Below are 23293 nucleotides of genomic sequence, written 5' to 3' on the forward strand. Positions count from 1 at the left end.
CTAAGCTTTCACCCCTCACCTCTATCTCTCCCAGGTTCCAGAGGAAAACATCCAGAGTGTGATTGGAGCTCTGAGGACTAATGAGAGCCCAGAACAGTAAAGGAAATGGGGAGAGCCTTGTGTCTTCATGGCCCACACATTGATTTATCATGTTCAACTCTTAAAAGTGCCAAGATACCAGTTACCAGTGGACAGTTATTGGGGGTGGGGAGTTCTGTGGCCCTCCTTTTCTGAGATGGTGCCAACTATGCTCTAAATCTGCACATGTTAACCCTTCCACTGTACCAAACAACATCCACCCATTTGGGGGACCCTAACTCTGGAGTAACCACAGTTTTGTTTCATTATGGCTGTCTTTTCCACTCACACCATTGTTTCACCATGGCAACAGCCATGCCATGCCAACAGCCTACCATATTTGCACCCTTTTTTTCTGCAACACCAGCTCTTGAGAAGCTGCAAGCCAGGCCTGGACTACTCTAACCGACCATGTGTGCACACGTTATAGCCCAAGCTGCCTGAACCCATAAATGTTGCTTTAGTTGACCAGACTGAATCTGTTTTCCTCTTGACATTCTGTTGTTTCTCCCATGCTGCTTTTCCTGCAATGACCATATTGTAACAGTTACCTGCCCTCCTCCTGTGGAAGGAAAGAGAATGTACTCTACAAACAAGATCTCTCATTAGTCTTTCTCTTAATTTCTCAGTGCCAAGATGTTTAAAGGCCTTCTCTAATACCCAGTGCACAATTAATTAGGTAATCATTTCAGAATTTGAGTAGGTGTCAGATTCCAGTGACATGGTGTGGTCTGGAATTTTACAAGTTCTGGAACTAGAATTTGATATTATTCAAGACCTATAGTAGAATTAGAATTATATATCGCTGGATTAATGAGTCAAGATGTGTACAGGACTGGTCTTTGTCTCTCTGTTGACCAGTAAGGTTCAAATTTGTCTGATATACTGGATTCTGTAAATGAAACCTTTATGGCATGTGATTGGCAAATTTCTAAGCCACTGTTTTTATCATATCATTTATAAACAACCGTTGAAGTGTGCTATGCCTCAGCTAGTGTCCATGTACTAGAGTGACTGGGTTGTTCTTGGGAGACCGTTCTGTTTTAATATTTTTCGCATTAACTGCCACACCATGCTTGACCTCCTTAAGTCTTTACCATACATCAGTATAAAAGTAGCGCAGGAGAGGTGGTGGACATGAAGTAATTAGTTCAGTTATGAATGATTGTTGCAGTTGTGGATAAATGAACCAGCCCTGCAACACCCTGGTGTAAATCCCCCACCTTTTCCCAACTCCTTCCCCTGCAGTCTGCACTTTAATACAGGTCTATCCTAAAGACCTGCTGTACTGATGTGAAATTGGAGAAAACCTATTTAACCCTAGAAGGATCCTCCTGAGGAAGGTAGACGTGTCAGTCTTAAGCATTTGGTAGGACTTTCTGTCTACGCACCAAGCAAAAGCTTTTCTTCTGTTAGCTTGGATTAGCAGAAACCATGTATTTATCAGTGTTAAAAGAAAAACAAAAGGTGAAATTTCTTCTGATTGAAATAAAACAAACTACTCACTGATTTTTTGTCTGTTTAGAGCGATTTCACCTTTCATTTCCACTGTCTTTTCTTCAATTGTCTTTTTTTAATGGCAGTCCTCAAGGCAATTGTTATCCCCTAGTTTTATGAATTACTGACGGATCAGTGGAACAATTGATGCTTACATCAATGGTAATTTCTGAGATGGATAAAATGTAAATTAGTAAGGACTATGGGACTGTTGGGAATTGTGACAAGATGCCATACCCCCTATTACTGATCAGCTTTTTATAAGAGGAAGAAACAGGTGGATTACGTGGTTGATAAGTCAATGCAAAATGCAGTAACTGTCTGTTACTGCCTTTTGTTACCCAAATACACTGAACAGTACCCATCAGAATCAACCAGTGTTGGAAAATGTGGAATTGAATCATTTCTATAACTTAATCCAAATAAAAACTGTCAATGAGATTGCCCAAGGCTGACCACTCAACTTCTCAGAAGAATGAATACAATGAAATATCAAGTGCAGTATACTTTTTATCTGTCCTATCAAGACAAAACCTTTTATTTGACCCGTTTGTTGAAGAGGGTTTCTTGCTGTGCAATAACAATGTGGTCTGACATTGGTATTACAAATAAAGCCTGTATTCTATACTTGAACACTGACTGTACCTTTTCCATCTAAGGTACCTAGTTCTCAGTTCCAATGTTGTTGACCATTTTGTGGATGAACAAGGGTATGGTGATCCAAAGACGATTGATGGTCAAACAGGAAGGAAGTCCAACTGGTCTATCAACTTACTCCCCGTTTCAAGTATAATTGTCTCAAATAAACAGCTGAGAACAGTAGGAAGAAAAGGGGAGTGGTATCAGTTAGCTTCATTATTTGACTAATGTAAACATTGTAGAGTGCACAGATCCTGTTGGCTTGCACTGAAAGGCTATACGTCACAAGCTTTTCCCTGTTTAAACACATCAATGTGTTAGGTGAGGGTAACTCTGGTCACCCTTTGCAGGCCAGTAACAACATTTTGATTAGGGTGTAACAAGGTGGTAACTGCTTCAAAGAGGGGAACATATTTTATACAGATATGAGCTAGATTTAGGCTTTGTAAGGGAACATGAGGCTGTGTAAAGTCAAGCAACTGTGATGGATGACTTTGCATGAACATGTGGGGAGAATGTTTTCTACCCATTTTAACACAACTACTGAGCAAAAAACAATTGTTGCGAACGCACTTGGCAACTAGTCATTAAAAAATGTATGCAATTGACAATTACTGACAACAATAGTACTTTTTACAGAACCACCCAACAGCGGTGCGGGAACATGATATCCGAGGATACAGTCAATCTTGCACAGTGTGCTTGCGTGCGTGTGTGGGCAGGGGGTTCAGACAAGGGACTTTACTAGAGCCACCATGTGGTCAACTCCGCAGACCACATCCACCACATGACCTGGCACGGTTACCTAAAACCACAAAAAGACCAAGTAAATATGGTTTGAAAATGATTTGGAACCTTTAACATTTAATCTAAAATTTAAAGTAAACTGGGCATAAGTAGAATATTGTACACATAACTCACCCGCCATGGGAAGTACTGGTCGTCGTGTTTTCCAATACCCAGGCATCCTCTCACATTTTTGCCCCACACAAAGAGTTCCCCTTGGTCTATAACAAGAAACATCAAAATGTTTGAAAGCTCAATCAAGTCATTCATATTGAATTGTTTCTGCCTACATACAGCTTATCACATTACAAATTAAACGGAACAGCATCTGTCAGCTCTGAATTTCAGGTCCATCTAAGTCAAGTTAATCTACCAAAACAGGTTCACCCACCTGTCACAGCAGCAAAGTGGTTCAGTCCACAACGGATGCTTGAGAGAGTCACTGTGGGGTTAAATTCTGAGCGTCCAAACAGTGTAGGAGGGACCAGCTCAGGGGTCTGGGATTCAGACAGATTGGGGCCTTTTCCAAGAATTCCATAGCCCCACACAAACACTTCACCTCGCTCTGCAAGACAAAATGTTTCTGTATCTGCAGTGTCACACATTTCACATGGAAACACTATCTTACCAAGTCATAGTGAGTCTGATGAATAATTATTTTCTAAAATAATTGTAAAAACATTATGAAAACAACTTGAGCTTCCACTATTTTCTTTCTTCTTTTCAACTCTTCCTAAAAGCTTTGCTAACCATTTAGTATGGCCACTTGTGTGCCTCCACATGCTGCCTGAGTCACCTTGCCCACCCCTTTGAGAGGCAAGAGTCGAGGAGAGCTGATCTAAAAAGGAAGGAACATATGGATATAAAACAAGTGTGCTTTGCACCACATAAGGTGCTTGTCTAAATACCTCTTCCATGCTTTCTGAGACTTTAAGCTGTGTTTTCTTTTAAGATCCCATGACATGCTGTTTTTGGATGCTTTTATATAGGCCTTAGTGGTCCCCTGATACTGTATCTTAAGTCTCTTTCCCGAAATTCAGCCTTGGTGCAGAATTACAGCCAGTACAATCAGTCCCACAATGAGCTTTCCTCAGGACATTCCGTTTCTGTGTCTGTAGCTTTAAATGCTATAAGAGCGTCTGCTAAATGACTAAATATGAGGAAGAAAGAGGCGGGGATAACTGCCATGCGTCGGTCGTGTGCAAGCCATGTCGCGAGGAAAAACCAATATTGCGCTCGCACGGTCGTAGCTCATTTTCTCAGTGGTGAGCCAAATTCTCTGTGCGGGCTAAGCAGAGAAAGGGGAGGTAACCTTCCTTATTGTGACGTCACAATAGGAACATATTCAAAATCGAGCATTTCAGCTTTAATTTTCTCAAAGGCGGAGAAGAATACCCAGGGCTTGGTTTACACCTATCGAAATTTCTAGCCACTGGGGGACCAAAGGCAGGCTAGGGGAACTCATATTGGCCGGTTTTCCCAGATTCGTTAAGAAGCTCTTAACGCTAAGAGCGTCTTAAGAACATTCTAAGGGCGCTCTAGAACGCTCTCAGAACGTTCTTAAGAAGATCTTAGCGTTAAGAGCTTCTTAACAAATCTGGGAAACCCAGCCATTAATGTTAAATAACCTCCTAAAGTGAACATTTCATGTCATGGGACCTTAAAGGTTTTCCTGCAGCTCTAAGATTTGTGATATACAAGATGTGATGTATCATGCATTGTGTCACCTGGGTTGCCTCAGTTACACACGCCAGCTGGAGGTACTCTGAGTTTCCCCAGCCATAGAGCTGTCCCTCTGCAGACACGGCCAGGCTGCAGTCTCCATAGGTTGTCACCTGGGTCACCTTCACCCCTGCCAGATCCCCTCTTACAGGTAGGGCTGTGGCAGACATGTCTAGGTGGCCCAGACCTGCAACCACATCACCATGACCCATGGCACAATTTGGTTCAGTTTCATAGGTAATTTTACTACATTGGTTTTGTACCAAAAAAATCTAAAATAAGACGAATAGTGTTTTACTGAATGTGCATCGTGACTGTCTCCTGACTAAGTGACTTTAACTTGTAGTATTGTGTTGTGTTTTTGCTAAAATCTTGTGTCTGACTATAGCTGAGAGACAGCAGCTATCCAGACCGTTAAGTAACTAGCCAGAGATTGAGTTTCAGGGTACTTGCCGCTGCGTGAGACCCTGGCCTTTGTTTACATAATTAGGGTCATTGTCAGCTGCGCCTTGCATATTTAAGGCGGCTGGCACTCTAGAGGCAGCCTCGCCTGGCAGCCTCGGTGCACGAAGACTCGGTCGAACAAAGACAGGGAGTCTACCTAAGGGAGTCCACCGAGGAAGGCCGACAAGGCGGATCACCTCTTCTGATAAGTATCACCCTATTCATATTATATTCCACCTAGAACATTTTCATAGCTAGCATGTGTTTCCTTAGCATTCCTGTTCATTACACTACCCGTAGACGTAGATATGTCACAAAGTATATACGGTCAACCTCTAACCTTCACTACCTATCCAGATCTTCTCTACCTGCCCTCTCTCTTTCTTTAGGGCACTGGAACTGCCAGTCTGCTGTGAACAAGGCAGACTTCATCCCGGCCTTCTCTTCATGCCCTTGCGCTGACAGAGACATGGATCCGCCAAGAGAACACTGCAACTCCAGCTGCTCTCTCTGTCAACCACTCCTTCACTCACTCACCCTGCTCAACCGGGCGGGGTGGTGGGACAGGGTTGCTTCTTTCCCCACATATGAAATACACATCCACACCACTCCCTGTTACTGCCAAATCATTTGAACATCGTTATGTTATGCTAACTGATCCTATCAAAGCATGCTTAATTGTTCTTTATCGCCCACCAGGACCGCTAGCCGACTTTGTGGAGGAGCTGGACATGCTCCTCAGCGTCCTCCCGGATGATGGAACCCCCCTGATAGTCCTTGGGGACTTCAACATCCACCTCCAAGGAACGCAGGCCGTCGACTTCTTGTCTCTCCTGACTTCCTTTGACCTGACGCTGCTGAGCACACCGGCGACTCACAAGGCAGGCAAACAGCTAGACCTCGTCCTGACACGTAACTGTATCACTGACTTGACCTCTGTAACCCCACTGCACACTTCTGATCACTACTTTATCCAATTATCTGTCTCTCTTTCTCCAACCCCTCCTACCTCCCCTCCCCTTGTAACTTTCCGCCGCAACCTCCGCTCCCTATCTCCCTCCATTTCTCCTCATTGTAACATCCTCCCTCCTTCCCATTGACGAGTTCTCGTCCCATCCCACTAACACTGCCACCGACTCCTTGTTAACCACTTTAACTGCATCACTTCACTCTCTCTGTCCCCTGTCAACCAGGCCTGCACGATCTTCTCCCTCCTGCCCGTGGCTTACGGATGTTATTTGTGAAGAACGGTCCATCCTTCGGGCAGCTGAGAGGAGATGGCGCAAGTCCAAAGATGGTCTGGACCTTGATAAGTATCATTCCCTCCTTAAATCTATCTCTTCTCACATAACTGGTGCTAAAACCCTCTACTTTCTGAACAAAATTAACTCTGCTTCAAACCCCCACAAGCTTTTTTCTACCTTCTCCACCCTTCTTAACCCACCTCCCCCACCCCCTCCCTCCACCCTGACAGCAGACGACTTCTCCTCCTTCTTTGAGACAAAAGTCGCCGACATTAGCAGTCGGTTCCCTAAACCCACCTTTCCTACCCTCTCACCCTCCACGACTGACCAAACTAAATGTCTAAACTCTTTCTCTCCCCTGCTCGAGGCAGAGATCTCTGACCTCATTCTCTCTCATCGCCCCACCTCCTGTCCCCTTGATCCTATCCCCTCCCCTCTCTTTCAAACCATCTCCCCCTCTATCATAACTTTTCTTCTCCATGTCCTAAACTCCTCTCTTACCTCCGGCATCTTTCCCTCTGCCTTCAAAAAGGCCAGAGTTACCCCTTTACTCAAAAAACCCTCCCTTACCCATGCCATCCTCCAGAACTACAGACCGGTATCACTGCTACCCTTCTTTTCAAAAACAATTGAACGTGCTGTATCTAACCAACTGTCTTTCTCTCTCAGAACAACCTGCTTGACCCCAACCAATTGGGCTTCAAGACTGGCCACTCCACAGAGACTGCCCTTCTTTCAGTCACCTCTGCCCTCCAGTCTGCCAGAGCGGCTTCCAGGTCATCCGTCATCATTCTGCTGGACCTTTCTGCAGCGTTTGACACGGTTAACCACCAGATCCTGCTCTCCAGACTTTCTGAGATGGGCATCACTGGCACTGCACTCCAGTGGATCTCATCCTACCTGTCGGGAAGATCCTACTAGGTCTCCTGGGAAGGCAAACTGTCAGGCCCTCGCCAGCTCTCCACTGGTGTCCAACAAGGCTCCGTCCTTGGACCCCTCCTCTTCTCTCTGTACACCACCTCACTTGGACCAATCATCACCTCCCATGGCAACTAGCTGCTCGCTGGTCTCCCAGCATGTGTAACCCGCCCTCTTCAGAGGATTCAGAATGCAGCGGTCCGCCTGGTCTACAATCTACCCAGACGCTCCTACGTTACCCCGCTCCTCATCTCTCTCCACTGGCTACCCATCAACGCCCGTATCAGATTCAAGACCCTGGTACTGACCTTCCGAGTAGTGAACGGGACTGCACCCAACTACATCAAGTCTCTCCTGCAACCTTACACCCCCACCCGTCACCTACGGTCTTCTTCAGACAACCGCCTGGTTGTCCCACCGCTCAAGACAGCCCGGTCCCAACACAAGCTCTTCTCCTGCCTGGCCCCCCAATAGTGGAACCAGCTCCCCACCTCCATCAGGGCCACTGACTGTCTCTCCACCTTCAAGTAGAGGCTCAAGACGCACTTGTTCCGGGAGTACAACGGCACTTGGGAATGCTTGGCTGGACCTGATGTTAGTTTCCTCCAGGATCACAATGACTCTTATTGAGTGAATTGTTGCTCTTGTAGGTTAGTTATAACGAAGTTAAGTCTTGTACTCGCTGTGAAATATTTTACTGTTGATTGTTCTTCTACAGGTACAGTCCTGCACTTTTTGTGGTTCATTTTGTTTTAATTTGTAACTTGTATAACTGCATGCTCTTATGTTATATATATTATATATTAGTTTTTTCACAATGTATGTTTCATGTTTTGGCTGCTTGCAATGTTTGGGACTACCTCGTTGTTATGATCAGTGACCTATGCTCTTTTGTAAAGCTCTCTCTTGGAAGTCGCTTTGGATAAAAGCGTCTGCTAAATGCATAAATGTAAATATAAGACTTATTTTGACCAGAATCTTCTGAGCCAACATCATTAAGGAAGGTAAATTGTACAGTGGCTTTACTTCAATCAATGCAGGGGGCTCAGAAAACATTACACTATATAGACAAAAATGGAAGGCTGTCCACAGAATGTTGGGAGTGTGTCTGTGGGATTTAGTGCCCATTCAACCACAAGAACATTAGGGAGTTTGGGCACTACCTGTTGGGTGACTAACACCATCAAACAGATTTGGGATAAATTCTAACACCATCTTCAAGCCAGGTCTATTCTCCCAACAGCAGTTATGATCACTAATGTTTAATTGATCAAGTTTTGCTTTATAGCTATGTCTTTTGAATTAAAGTGCGCAATGAACTCGGACAGGTTGAAATCTATGCTGGCGCTGTTTATTTTTTGCCACTACTTTCCTTCCAAAATGGGCGGCCATCCGCGTATTCTCATTTCCGGTTTAGATACTTTCCGCTATATAGCGGTACTAAAAGAGAATGTCTTAAACAGGCTCTGGTACTAATTTAAGGCTAATAGAGATGCCCAGCGTGAACTGTGCAGTTCGTGGCTGCCATAACAGCTGTAGAAAAACTGAATCAGACCCTGTATTATCATTGTTTTGACCATGGAAAGAAGAGGTTCGAGTGTTATGGGCGACATTTACTTTGCACCGACCTCCAACCAAAGTTGAGGATCTGCGTCCCTGGCTGAAGGCGCAGAATAAAAATTAAAAAAAACACTGAAGTTTCCCTTTGTCTGCTTGTATCACTAAAGTGTGTATTAAGAGATAAACTAGCAATATTTTAGTATATTTAAGTGTTCTCAATTTATGATATTAGTAGACACAAAATTATAACCAAATGTATAGGCATGGCTGTGAGCAAAACAACTGCTGTAGTGCATCTAAATGTAATGTAAAGCTTTTGAAACAACGCAGCAATCAAATGATTTAATGGATGTGTCCTTGTAATTGCCATTAGATAGGAGGGAAGATTACTAGTGCACAACATCTTGTAAGTTTTAACACGTTGCATTAAGCTTGTACCCAAGACCCTTGATGAAAAAGTTGATACTATTTATTATTACAGCACATTTTGTCACTCATACATTTGCAGTTCATGGCTAATAGCAGGGACCTTATGAAAAAAACTAGAGCCTTAAGTAGATAAACAAGAAGCTAACGTTCTACTGCTAACAATGCTAGCTGGTCGGTTTTGCGGGGGAATCACGTTGTTCTGAAACACATGGCGGAGAAATCAGTACGACCTAAGTCATCCAAGGTGTGGGAGCATTTCACACTAAATACGTCGAAAAGGTGTGTTAATTGACCAGGGTGAAGTTAGTTTCATATTCGACATTCATCTCACATTCGGAAGACGTTCCTTTGCAGCTAGGGACCGGGTGAAAACTACCCATACCATTTTGAAAAATGTACTTTTATAATATTTTTATGAATATAAAACCTCAGACAGACACCAGAGTATCTTAGCAATGTCTGGTATACTTCCACAGCCTTTACTTTTTCAATTAAGTTTCAAATAAATTGATAGAAAATCACTGATCTTTGAAAATAGCCTAATCCTCGCAAATCTTAACTTTTTTCAAAATGGTGTCAAAAAATCATACATATACACATGATTATTCTAATAAAGTTTGGCCTACTTCCACAACCTTTCAATTTTCAAAAATGTTTTAAACAAAATTCAAATAAATTGCTCATCTCTGAAAATAGCATTAAATCCACGCTAATATTAATAACTTTTTCAAAATTGTGTGCCTGTTTGTGCACATTCTGAAGATGTTTTGCACTGCCAGTTCTGTTTTTGAATAAAGGGTTGGAAATGAATGCTTTTTTGTTTTTTTATCCAATTCATCGATTAATCGAAAAAAGAATCGACCGATTAATCGTTTACTAAAATAATTGTTAGTTGCAGCCCTATTTTGCACAAATCCACCTAATTATTTAATATTTTAGCTGCAGGACTTCTCGGCAGTTCTCCTTTGAATTGAATGATATCCCCGTTAAAGCGGAAGTGCAAATACAACGGAAGTGCAAAAAGATGAAAAAAGTGGGCGGGGTGGAATAAGGTGAATAGCCACATGGGGTGGGCAACTCCCCATGTGCCCACCCCCAAATCCATATTCTTGGGTGTGTTTGCCTTTGGCAAGAGCACAACCTTTGTTCTCTCACATATTTATTTATTGGGTGTGCTTTGCCTTCGGCAAGGGCACTACCATTGTTATCTCACATATATATTATTATTATTATTATTTCTTTTTTCCCCCCTAAAACTTTGTTAATATTTGGACTACATAGACAACATCAGTGTCAAACGTTTCGTTTTGGTAGGAATTGAGTTGCTTGTATTGGGATTTACGTTCCGTTGCACGGTTTAAGTAGAAATTAAGTTTTTGTGGCGAAAAGTGAAGCTAACGGTGGCTAACTTGCTAGCCACAGTCACTGACGCCACTAACGTCACCAACGTCACGAAAACTTGCGTGCCTATCTCTAGCAGAACATTAGTTTAGCAGCTCGTTAACTTCTGGGAGATGGCTAGGCTAACTGCTTTACTGCAAGGCAGCTGCAGAAACGCCACAAGCAAAGAGGCCTGGGTGATAACTATTTGCTCATTTTACTTCGTGATATGACACACAATTGTAATGTGTATTGTGCAATACAAGCTAATATCATTAAGGAAGTACATCTACTTTCGGAAACAGTAGTCTACTATTTCACTGAAGCATTAGCATCATGACATTAGCCTCTGTTGCCCGGGCAACACATACTACGGTCTATGATGCATCTGTTTTCAATCGTTAAAATAAACATTCCTCACAAATACATTTTCGTTGTAGGATTTATTATGACATTAGATCACAAGTAAACAATTAGTGGGTGAAATTATCATTACCTGTGGTTTCAAACCAGTGTAGCTCACTGCATTGCTGTAGCCTAGTCTAGTAATAGGGAGGACAAACGTTCTGCTCACAATGTAATCACAACGAAGAGTTCCAAGCGTCAACAAATGCCAAACTGAACTTATTGCTCATTTAACATTATGATAAAAAACACAATTGTGATATTTAATGTACAGTACGATGTACGCTGATATTATCAGTACATTTACTTTCAAAAACAGTAGTCAATTTTCGTTTGATGACTGAGTCGTTAGCGTAATTAGCCTCTGTTTAACGACATATACGATAGCGGTCTGTGATACATTTGTTTTCAATCGTAAAAATAATAAACGTGCCTCACATATCGATGAACCTTTTATGATTTATTATGACATCATATTACTAGTAAACAATTCATGGGTACAATTGTCCTTATATACCTGTAGTTTTAAACCAGTGTAGCTCACTGTAATGCTGTACGCGACGCGGTTTAGAAAAACTTGGAATTCTACTGCTGTTTAGGAAGCCAAACGGTGACGGTAAAATCTCGGCACTCTTCTTAGAAAAATCAAAATTCCCAGATGAGTTTTTCAATTGGTGAATCAACCTGTCACTCAAATTAGAGCCAATCCCTGTGTGAATACCATCCCGTATGTGGCACAGAGGTTTTCCCATTTTAAGAGGTCTGTAAATGGCTGAGAGCACTTTGAGCCATTGCCTACTAACCTGAACTTCAATGCCACAGCCTCAATTTGATGTCATTGTGTTCATGAAGGTCTCCTCTACAGTACTGTGAAAACCGCGAACATTTCCCAGCTGGGGGATTTTTTTATAATCGAGCTTATGTCCTAGGAGTGCCCCTGTTTAAGAGCTACATTTTGAGTGCTAACAAACTCCCCATCGCTCTACCCAGCCAGTTAGCTTGCCACGAGCATTCCTCTCCCTGCTTCACTAACAAAATATGGACAGATGTGCCTTGTTTTCGCTCATTTAATCCGATCGCCCTTAAAATCGGTTAACATATAGTGGAAACGTACATCTACGAATTTGTGGTCTCAAATATACATAAAGATGAACATTTTTTAATTCCAGCGCGTTCAAACAGTCCCCTCAGTAAAGGTTGGCTAGCAACTCACAGCAGCAGCCTGGCCCAGACAGGTGGGGGGAGGGGCGCAAAGGCCACACTTAATAGTGGTATTGTGTTCCAACTCATTTTTTAGACTCATTCATTTGTAGCAGATAAACATCTAAAAACATTCGAGCTAGTAGGCCTGAAAACTAGGATTGATCCAATGCCTGTGTGAATACCGTCCCGAATGTGGCACTGGCGTTTTAACAGTTTAAGACGTCTGTAATTAGCCGAGTGGTCTTTAAACCCTTGGCTACTAACCTGAACGTTAATGCCACAACCTCAACTTGATGTCAATCTGTTCAGAAAAATGTCCTCTACAGGACTGTGAAACCGCTAAAATTTTCCAGTTGGGACATTTGAGATATTTGAGTTTAAGTCCGATGAGTGCCTGCAACCATTCACTGCAACGCTTCATGGAACTCGACTCGAAATCTGAGCTTCAGGGACGCTTGACAAAAAAAGACAAAATTTGGCGTGTCAAGCATTTTAGAATTGTTAATGTGATGTGTTCCCTTCGTATTTAAGACGAAATACTTCACAAGCAAGAGGTTTGTTAATGTAACTGTATACATATCTCACTCATATTGGCTAATCAGATAACATGTTAAAGTAGTTTACATCCAAAGTTGCTGTTGTAAAACTAGCCTCTTTTTCACAAACTGCTGATTAACGGAAGTAGCTTCGAGGTAAAATTCAAAACCTTTAAAAACGTCTACATTTAGCAAATATTGTTGATATTATTGTGCACACGTGTTTTAATATCGTAAATATGTCATTTAATTCCATAATTTCACCAGGAATAACTAATAAAAACGTATTTCAGGAAAAACGCTCAAACGGGTTTGTCCTCCCTATTCTTTGTACATTGCGAGCTAACAATGTCCGGTAGGCTTCTTCGCTATCAATAATGATGTCGCTATAAATGATGATGTTAAACCGACCACTAAGCCCTCATAGAAAATGTATGGTCAAAGAAACAAAAGAAAGGTTTGAGGTTACTCTGAAAATTATGAATAAAATAGGCTACTGTAATAATAAAACTGCTAAATCCTTCTCTAACTAGGCTACTCTATCTTGCATGATGAAACATTACGTTTTTTTAAGTAATCAATAAGCCTGAGCTTGCCCTCATTACTCAAATGATGCCGATCAGGGCGGTAAAATTACAAAATAGGATGCGAGTGTCTCAGAAATAATATAGAGCTATTTGTCTTCAAGGCCAACCAATGAGAATATTGTGAATAAAAACAACACAGACACAGGTGGCAAATAAACAGGCAGATGTTAGCCTTGCATTGTTTGAAAAAGAAGAAGCGGGAAGCCATCTAGTATATAAGAGGCAGATGTTGGATGTTGGATCATATCACACCATGGAAAACCAAAGTCGTCCGCACGTCTGGATCGTTGGCAGCTCGTTGGTCTACTGGCTTGCACTGGAGTGCCATATTGAATGGGTAGGGTTGAGGGGCATGAGGTGGGCAACACCAGGGGCCTCATGTATAAAGGATTGCGCAGCTTTCATACCAGAAGATGGCGTACCGCCAAAACTCGGAAAGTACCTACGCACAGAAATATTCACATGTATAAAACCGGTCGTACGCCAGGTCCTGCGCAACTATAAATCACAATCAACGTGAGATTGACCGCACGTGAACGAGCCACTGACCCCGCCTTGCCTCCTCCCATAAATTAATATGCAGATGGCCTATAAATGCGCTCCTAAGGTTATTTCGTTGTCTGAATTACCATATTTCCTCGAAGAAACGCTGCACCAAAAATGAACGCCGCAGCGTTTATTCGAAGAAATACGGTAAGTGTGAGATCGAAGTTCTGACAACAGAGGTGGAGACGAGAAAATGTGTCCTGTTTGGCTGCCTGTCATCAGGTATTAGTGACAAAAGAAAGTTGGCAGAGTGGAAAACTGTCACTATTTGCGCCCTTTCTTGTTTTTAACCTGCAGCACTTAGAGATTTAGAGCTGAGAATTAGCTCAATGTAAAGTGCATTACAAATAAAATTATCATTATTATAATAGGGCCATCAATGCTGTAGGTTTAGAGAACCGGACCAGGGCAGAAATTAAGAAGAAATGCTCCGATATAAAACTTGAAATGAAGAAACGAAAGGTGGCACATCTTAACAGCATGGCAGCTATAGGGTTAGCGTGACATGCATTTCCTGAGTGATTTTGTGGTTCGTTTGACAGCCTCAAGTTTAACAGAAGTTATTATGTGGTGGCGGTATAAACAGAAGGCAATAGCATTTCCCGTTTCGGGTTTTGGCATTTTGATGTGATCATCCACATTAATGATCAAACTTTTATTTTTATGTTTTTTAAATAGTTAACGTCATAAACGTACTAGTAGAAACTTTATTTTGTAATGTTTGGTGAGTCTCTGCACTTTTCGGTTAGAATTCGCCATGTTACAGAGCCAGACAAGCCTTTGCGGACGGTCTGCACATTCTCACGTCTGCTCAAAAGTTTCTGTGACGGCCCGCACATTCTCACGTCAAGTAAATCTTTATACATCACAAAGTGTGCGTGAAAACCAGCGTACGCAAGCTTTTTGTGTGTACGCAACGTTTATACATGAGGCCCAAGGAGAATATGGGCAGCTGGGGCAGCCGCAAGCACACCCTCACAATTTCCCCAGAAATTGTATGCTCTCTAGTTATTATTATTATTATTATAGTTTATTTTCGCGCCCCTAAGGCTCAGTCAGTATTTGGACTACATAGACAACGTCAATGTTAAAAGGTTCGTCTTGGTCACGATTGTGTTGGTTCTATTGGGATTTATGTTTCGTTGCACGGTTTACTTTTTAATTAAGTTTTTGTGGCAAAAGTGAAGCTAACAGTGGCTAACTTGCTAGCCACAGTCACTGACGCTATTAACGTCACTAACGTCACGAAAACTCGCGTGACTATCTCTAGCAGAACATTAGTTTAGCAGTTTGTTAACTTCTGGGAGCTAGCTAGGCTAACTGCTTTACTGCAAGGCAGCTGCAGAAACGCCACAAGCAAAGAGGCCTGGGTGATAACTATGAGTCAATACGCGGCTGGCATGACTACCCATTAACCAATCAGAGCGCTCATACTGTCGTTGCCATATAATAGAAGCTGATATTATTAAGGAAGTACATCTACTTTCGGAAACAGTAGTCTACTATTTCACTGAAGAATTACCATCATGACATTAGCCTCTGTTGCCTGGGCAACACATACTACAGCGGTCTATGATTCATCTGTTTTCAATCGTTAAAATAAACATTACTCACAAATACATTTTAGTTGTAGGACATTAGTTATGACATTAGACTACAAGTAGACGATTTGTGGGTGAAATGATCATGACCTGTGGTTTCAAACCAGTGTAGCTCCCTGCAACGCTGTAGCCTAGTCTAGTAGCTAACAAAAACATCTCTACAGTACAGGCACAGCTGTTTACAGAAAGTCAAACGGCGGCACATAATCGGCACTACCCTTACTTAAATCAAAAGTATTTTAAAAGGTGAAACTATCTGACTAGTGACTTCTAACCTAAACTCCATTGCCACAACTTGTCATCTGTTCATGAAAATAATTCATTTCAGCCTAAACCGTACAACGGAACGTTAAATTGAATTCAACCAACGCAATTGCTACCGAGACGAACACAGTCTAGTACTGTACTGTAGTAGTACAATTTACCGGGGCAGCAGGACTATTTTGCATTGTTACTGACAATGATCGCTACCACTGAGCTTTTTATGAATGAGGGATTTTCCCCTAAATAAATGTCCATTTTATTTACGTTCATGGGGGCATATTTTTCAGTTAGCAGATGGTACTGTTTGAATCGAAATATATGCCCGGTAACGTCGTTTTTAGAATAAGCTTCAAAGGTTGGTTCTTAATTAATAAATGAATGCGATATGAGTAGGCTAAATGCCTGAAAATATCACAAGAAGGGAAAACTTAAAATTACGTTTAAATCATAGAGATTAGGTCCAGTTTTACACTGGTCTGCCAAATGTATTCGTTTTGATTCAACTATGAGACTGCTCCCTCTTGCAGGGGGAATGAGAAAACAACTATTTCAGTCTACTCTTCACTAAGTATTTTGAATAGTAAATGAGGAGAAAAAAATTATGCTTTTAAATCTATGTAATCTTTATAAATAATAAGTAAGCTATGCATTTTTGATATAAAATATAGCCTACAGAAATATCAGTTGTAAAAATGTCATTAAAAAACTGACCCCTGTGCAACCAACATAAGCAAGCACACCCTACAATTTCCCCAGAAATGTTACCCTCTCTAGTTGCCTCTGGATTCTGAATGGAATGTCATAAAAGCCGCTGTAGGTGTAATGTGTCGGTGTCAAAATACTACATATATTATAAAGTGTATGTATGGTCATTCATCCAAATAAACTTTGAGAGTAGTACTTAGAGATAGACGTAGATATCTGAAAAAAAGTAATGTGGGTAATAAAATCCAAAAAGTAAACAACAAACAGCTAAACTGATGAAGAGTATATGTATTAGGCAGCAATAATATTCAGAAACTTACATCAGGGTTGTGTGTATGTGTGTGTACTGGATACACTTTCATACCTGTCTGTCCATCTGCCCCCCAACCACAGGCATACACCTTGCCTGTCTCAGTAAGGAACAGACTGTGGTCCTGCCCACACGCAACCTATAGGACAGACATGAAACTAGCAGCCATCAGATATAATGCAATCCTAACATGGAACATTAACAGTTTTCACTGGGTGTTGGAAAAATAATAATGCTTATGGGATGCTTATTCAGGGAATCCTATATAATAAACAAAGCATTACTGAAGTGTGTATGCTTCGAAGAATAATATGAACACACCTGGGTTACAGTGCTGTCAAACCCCAACATCTTATGAATGACATGACTGCAACTGCAACAAGATATTAAGATAATGACACAAACCAAAAGAAGTGAAAGAGATTGAGAGATGAGAAAAGAGAAAAAAAATGCAAGAGATAAGTTATCAATCTGTCATACAAGGAGGCCTGTCTCAACAGAAAAGGTCACCTCTTCCCTCCTTGCCTCCCAGCTACATTCTGCCAACAACACAACCATTTACAAAAATAGGTAAATTACAACAGTTCTTAGCTCATATATAATCTGAAAAACAAACAACATTTGAGCACGTTGTTCTAATATTACTAAGGAATCTATTAATCTTTGTTTTGTAATGGAGAAAACTAAGAACCGCTTGATGAGTGCTGGACTATAGTTCCTGGAAAGGTAATCTATGCCTTGCTTCCATTGATCTGACAGTGTGAGTCACAGCATGACTCAACACTCAGCAGAGAGGCATGACAACAGCACAGAGACAGATTTAAGATTCCACACACAAGATTATCTGGCCTTCATCTGCTGCTTGGAGGTGTGTTTTTGTACATGTAAGTGTAGGTATATGGTATATGAATAGGTATGTGACAGATGTGTGAACAGACATACCTGTAGATTTCATCTTCCACTATCTTCCTCCCACATTGTCCATAGGCATTGTTCCCCAGAGTGAACACTTTGATGTGGGAGAGAGAAAACGAGAGAAGGAGAAACATGTGGGTGTATGCACTTGCTGTTATGTAATTACTGGGGAGAATGATACGGATTTCACAGCTGAGTACAGCATATGACCAATGCTTTCTGTTCATCATAAAAAAATAATCAATTTTAGATCTTAAAAAATAGACCCATGTACTGTAATTGGATATTTAATACTGAGTCTAAATGTAGGTTAAAATCAAAGGAACTTCATCCAATCCACTTTTCCAAGAATATTGTCTGCAACTTACAAAATAATTTTCCATCATCTGGGTTCAAATCAAATACTTGGACTTTTGAGTATGTCTTAAAAATAGTGGGATGGACCAATTTTCAGAGTGCTCGGGGCAGTCAGAATCAAGGGAGGGTGCCATGAACGCTGACAGCCCGGTCATCTTGATAGTTGGGGAGGCATATATTAGGGCTGAACGATTAATTGCATTTGCGATAATATCGCGATGTGACAAAACAAGATTTTGTCACATCACAAAGGCTGCGATTTTACTTTGGTCACGTGACACGGGAGAGTAACGCAGTTTGCAGACGAAGGATAAACTTTGCATGTTACACTTTACCTTGACCTGTACAATGGCCTCAGGCTCGACAGAACCTGACACTACAGACACTTTTTGCCTTTAAAAAAGATGCTGCGCAGTGTCAAGTCTGCCTGGCTAACGTTGCTACTTCACGGGGCAACACCACCAACCTAATTCGGCCCTAAAATACCACAAAGCCATGTACGATGCATAGCTAAAATGCTGAACACCAGTGTGTCAAATCAGCCAAATAACACCCGAGAGGATCACTGATCAAAATGTTTCAAAGCCTAACTCCATCTGTTAGGCTACTGATTGGATCAGAAATGTTCAGACAGTGTTCCTTTTTCTTTTAAGATTTAACCTTTAGATGCGTGAGTTCTAAATATTTCTGACGGTCCCCACAACGCAAGTTTTTTTTTCAAAACGGTAGCTAGCTAGCTTTAGTTAAGAAAGTACAACACACATGTTATTGGCCTACGTTTAGCTTTGATTTACCAAAATATTTTCGGAGAGGTATAGGCGGTATGTTTTCCTTAATTTTTCAGAACTTTGTGTGTTATGTTGCTGACTGGAGATCAGTAATGTGTATATATACATATATATATATAAAAATACATTTTCCCTGAAGCAAACCAGGCGGCTTCATAGCTGTATCCATGTTAGCACATCACGTTTGATTTGTTAATTTTATACACAAGGCATACGGACAGGTTCGAAGACTCGTTCTCGCCCCCTACAGTGCAATTCGGCTAGGTATACATCCACGCTAAAATTTCAAGGTGAAAGTCATCATAGCTTGTGTAGTATAGACCCAGCTCCAAACCCAACTTTGAGAATAGATTAACGGAGATATTTTTTTTGTCGCCCGATAAGAGTCTCATGTTAACGCAGCACGTTAACGCCGACAACGGCCCACCACTAATATATATATATATATAAATAATCATATATAAATCGCATATTAAATCGCAATTCCAATATTAGTCAAAATAATCGCAATTAGCTTATTTTCCGAAATCGTTCAGCCCTAGCATATATGGGAGTCAGGTGGCTGAGCGGTTAGGGAATCGGGCTAGTAATCTGAAGGTCGCCAGTTCGATTCCCGTTGTGTCCTTGGGCAAGGCACTTCACCCTACTTGCCTCGAGGGAATGTCCCTGTACTTACTGAAAGTCGCTCTGGATAAGAGCGTCTGCTAAATGACTAAATGTAAATATATCCACATTACTTCACATCTCAGAAAGCATCAAAGCAAAATATAAATTATGCTCCAACTTGTTAATTTGACCACAGATTCAAATTCTTGCCCAAAAGAAATCTTAAAACTACATTCTGCGACACAACAACAGCAATATTAAAAACTAAAAACTCAGCCATTATTGCCTCAGACATTATTGCCGCTTATAGGTGTGAAATGCATTTTGGGATATTTGGCTGGTCCACTCAAGTCACCTTCCGATGAATTCTCAATAAAACGGGCAGAGCAAACACTTCCGTGTATTTTGAGTGTACTTGGCTAGATGCATACAACAAATTGGCAAGTACTTGGGGTGAGACTGATGACGTTTCACAAGTCACAAGAACACAATTACAGACAAGAATGCAGACTGCAAAAGGCCTTTGGTCAGCGAGAACGGATCTGCTTTCCCAGAAGTCATTGCATTGCATTCTCCGTTCTTGTTCTCTTGTAAGACCATTCTCATAAAGAATGTTCTTCTCAAGAATACAAGCATGTTCTTAGTGTTTTTCGGATTGATAAACGGCCATGAGAGGGTGCCAAATTTCTGCGGGAAACCCTGAAGTTATAGTAGGATTTTAGTATTCCTCACCTCCCTCTGAGTCTGTCAGGATCAGTGAGTGGGCACGTCCGCAGGCCACCTGAACCACCCTGGTCTTCTGAGGCTTGTCAAGAGGCAGCGCCACTGGGGAGGGCTCCAGCACATAGTCATAGCTTTTACCTAGAAAGACAGGAGGATACAGAGTCCATAGCTCACTTAAAAACGTTATGTTGACAATTAAGCAATTGTTAGCTCGGTAACCTTTTGTACGTCAACGTTAGTCTTAAATCTTTACATTTTGTTAGCAAGCCAGTGCTAGTTTATTATGCCATCAGATGCAAAGTCATGCAGATGCATAGTCCTATCAGATTGCATGAATTGAGCTACCCGTTACAAAAATGTTTTTTTAGATCATGTCCTGAAATTAAAATGGTGTGTAGCCTAGTGTTTTAATAAGGTTGAAAATCTACTTACAGCCAAAGCCCTCGCAAGAATACAGTAAATCTATGCAAGACCGTGGACATTTTAAACAAAATCTACATATGAAATGATAGTGATGCTCTATGCACCCTATTTTCTTGGTTGACCAGCTGTGTTGCTGACATTAGATAAATAAATAAGGATATGAGGATGGGAAGTGATCTAAGTCTTACAGCGATCATGTTGTGTGCGTTGGAAGCCCAGCTGAGAGTCTTTGTTGAGGCCCATGCCCCACACTTTGGCAAGGTCCTTGGTGTTGGAGGAGAGTACTGTGAACCCGTACCCACAGGCTGCAGAGGTTATCTATGGAAAGACGCAAGTTTTTTCATCATAATAGTCTATGGCGATTTTTACCAAAAAATAACATTATTTTCACGTTTCAAGGGTTTCTAGCTCGTCGTGTTCAAACTATCATAAGGTACAATTTGGCTGTTTGGAAATTTTATAACCAAGCTTTTCCTCTGCCTAATTCTAAGCTAGATGTATTTCACACCTAGTACCAAATCACTGCGCAGCAACACTTTATTCTGCCTTAAAATCTCAAGACAATAAGTTGTTTTATGTCAATCAAACAGCTTACCTGATGCTCTGTCTCAAGACGATAAGGTGTGAGCTGATATTTTCGAGGCTTTTTCCTGCCAGTGTCAGGAACCACAAAGCTGGGGATACCAAGAGCACCAGTGTAGCTGAAACCCCACACATAGACTTTGTGGTTTGCCTTTCGGTGCTTTCCAACGTACTGAAACATCGGGCTATCATTCTTCTCTTCGCGTGTTGTGGGGGCACTGCTGGTTGCTGCATATCCACAACTCCTAATTCGACACCATTGTCGTGACCACTGGCGTAGGGAGACCAGTGACATTTTCTCAGAACATTAAATTGTTATCAACTATATAACCAGCCAGCACTAAATCTAAATACAAAAAAGAGTGGAGGACTTAACTTGGCCATTAGTTAGGCAAGGTTCTAAAGAAGTATGGTGTAACGTCTCAGTAATAGCAAACATATTTTTGATTTGAAAACATTAGGAAAAGCCAGCTAGGTTAAAGATAATAGAAAGCTATTTAAATATGATATTATGTTCGTTAATCTTAGTTAAGAGTTAGGTTAATGTCTATCAACTATTCTAGGTTATAGTAAGTTTCCGTACTAATTTGAGAAACAGAAACGGATCAATTGTTAGCGAATGAAAGGCATGTTTGCGATGGAGGCAGCCATGACAGTCAACTGTGCACTTTCCCCTTCGACTCAGTAAAAAAAACAAAACCAAACGCCATAGGGAGCTACCACCTATTGGCCCGGAGTGTACTCACACTGTGATGTGTCGTTCATGAACGATTCGTTCATTTTTTACAAGGACTCAGGAGTAACGAGTCCTCTCATTCTCGTGGCCGCGCATCGGGACTGTTGCATAGGCTCAGTCGAGGAAACTGAAATGATTGTTTATTTCCCAACTGGGTCTTCGAGTCAGGGGCGTGTCCATACATTTTTGATAGGGGTGGCACAAGGGGTGGCACAAGGGGTGGCCCGCCTCTGACTGGGCATATAGCCAATCATATTTTAAGATATTGGGGTGGCCAATTAGATTTCAGGGGTGGCCCGTGCCACCCTAGGCCACTCCCTGAACACGCCACTGCTTCGCGTACGAGTCTGTCTTTTTTCACGTGACCTGCATAGGTTTAGTAGAGGAAACAGATACCTAATTCCCTGCCGAGTGACCGCTGTGTTTAGTATAGTACGTGAATGATATTCGTTCACAAGTCATACTGACTGGTTTTGTTATTTTCACTTTAGATTTACACTTACAGCTAAGAGCAGTGTAATTGTTTGCCGGGATAATTAAATGCTAGTGTGATAATAAATGACAATTTCAAATCATACACACTGTCATGATGCATTATTTTAATGCGGGTGTAATTTGTCTTTTAAAATAGTATCTGCTGGGTTATATGCACTAACATATACATGAGAATATGGTAAATGTTAGCAGTGGACCACGTATTCAGGCCAGGGAATTGGCTATAAAATGTTGAGCAATCCCCCCCCCCACCACCACCACCCATATCAAGTATGGGTGACTGCAGTCCTGGAGCGGGGGTGTAAGTGAAAAACTCGACCGGGGCGCAAAATGTGCTAGGACCGCCACTGGTTATGGGAGCATGTGTCAGAAGAGAACAAATGTGCTCTGTGATTGGCGTTCTCTATTCTTGCTCTCTGATTAAGACTAGTTAAGACCCTAATTAAGATTTGGACCTCCCTAAAAGAGGTAAAAACAACAGGTCCGGGGGCAGGGGTGTAGCCAGAATAATATTTTTGGGTAGGCCTAGAAAAATATGGTGCATCTTTTCAGTTTTTTGTATTTTATTTACTTTGCGATGTGCACCCGGTGCATAATTTTTCAGAGATATATTCGTTTTCGGGGGATTGATACATTTATATATCGTGCTTACATGTAATCGTAAATATTACTTTACGCCCTGGAGAAAAAAATGACCCCCCCCGATTGTCATTGTATAATTTGCATTCTGAATGGAAGAACAATATATCATACTGTGTCATTTGAATAAATCAACTTATAGATATAGCATAAAAATATGACAATAAAAGTATTT

At 41.4% G+C, this 23293-nt stretch overlaps 2 protein-coding genes across 2 annotated transcripts in view; one reads left to right on the top strand and one right to left on the bottom strand.

The window, feature by feature from the left end:
• Positions 1-1587, top strand: part of castor2 (cytosolic arginine sensor for mTORC1 subunit 2) — a 48451-nt gene extending 46864 nt beyond the window's left edge. The window contains exon 9 of the mRNA XM_047051878.1: positions 35-1587. Within this exon, the coding sequence (XP_046907834.1) occupies positions 35-100 (66 nt within the window). The 3' untranslated portion in view covers positions 101-1587. The remainder of the gene's footprint in view (positions 1-34) is intronic.
• rcc1l (RCC1 like) lies at positions 1392-21916 on the bottom strand. The gene is made up of 11 exons (XM_047051877.1): positions 21262-21916; positions 20855-20984; positions 20253-20381; positions 17797-17863; positions 17176-17227; positions 16909-16993; positions 4728-4909; positions 3751-3838; positions 3392-3565; positions 3136-3221; positions 1392-3019 (listed from the first exon to the last, which is right to left on the bottom strand). The coding sequence occupies exons 1-11, from the start codon at positions 21541-21543 to the stop codon at positions 2942-2944; spliced, it is 1353 nt and encodes a 450-aa protein (XP_046907833.1). The 5' UTR covers positions 21544-21916; the 3' UTR covers positions 1392-2941.
• Positions 21917-23293: the final 1377 nt, after the last annotated feature.

Source organism: Hypomesus transpacificus, unplaced genomic scaffold (assembly GCF_021917145.1).
Source record: "Hypomesus transpacificus isolate Combined female unplaced genomic scaffold, fHypTra1 scaffold_185, whole genome shotgun sequence".
Taxonomy (NCBI): Eukaryota; Metazoa; Chordata; class Actinopteri; order Osmeriformes; family Osmeridae; genus Hypomesus; species Hypomesus transpacificus.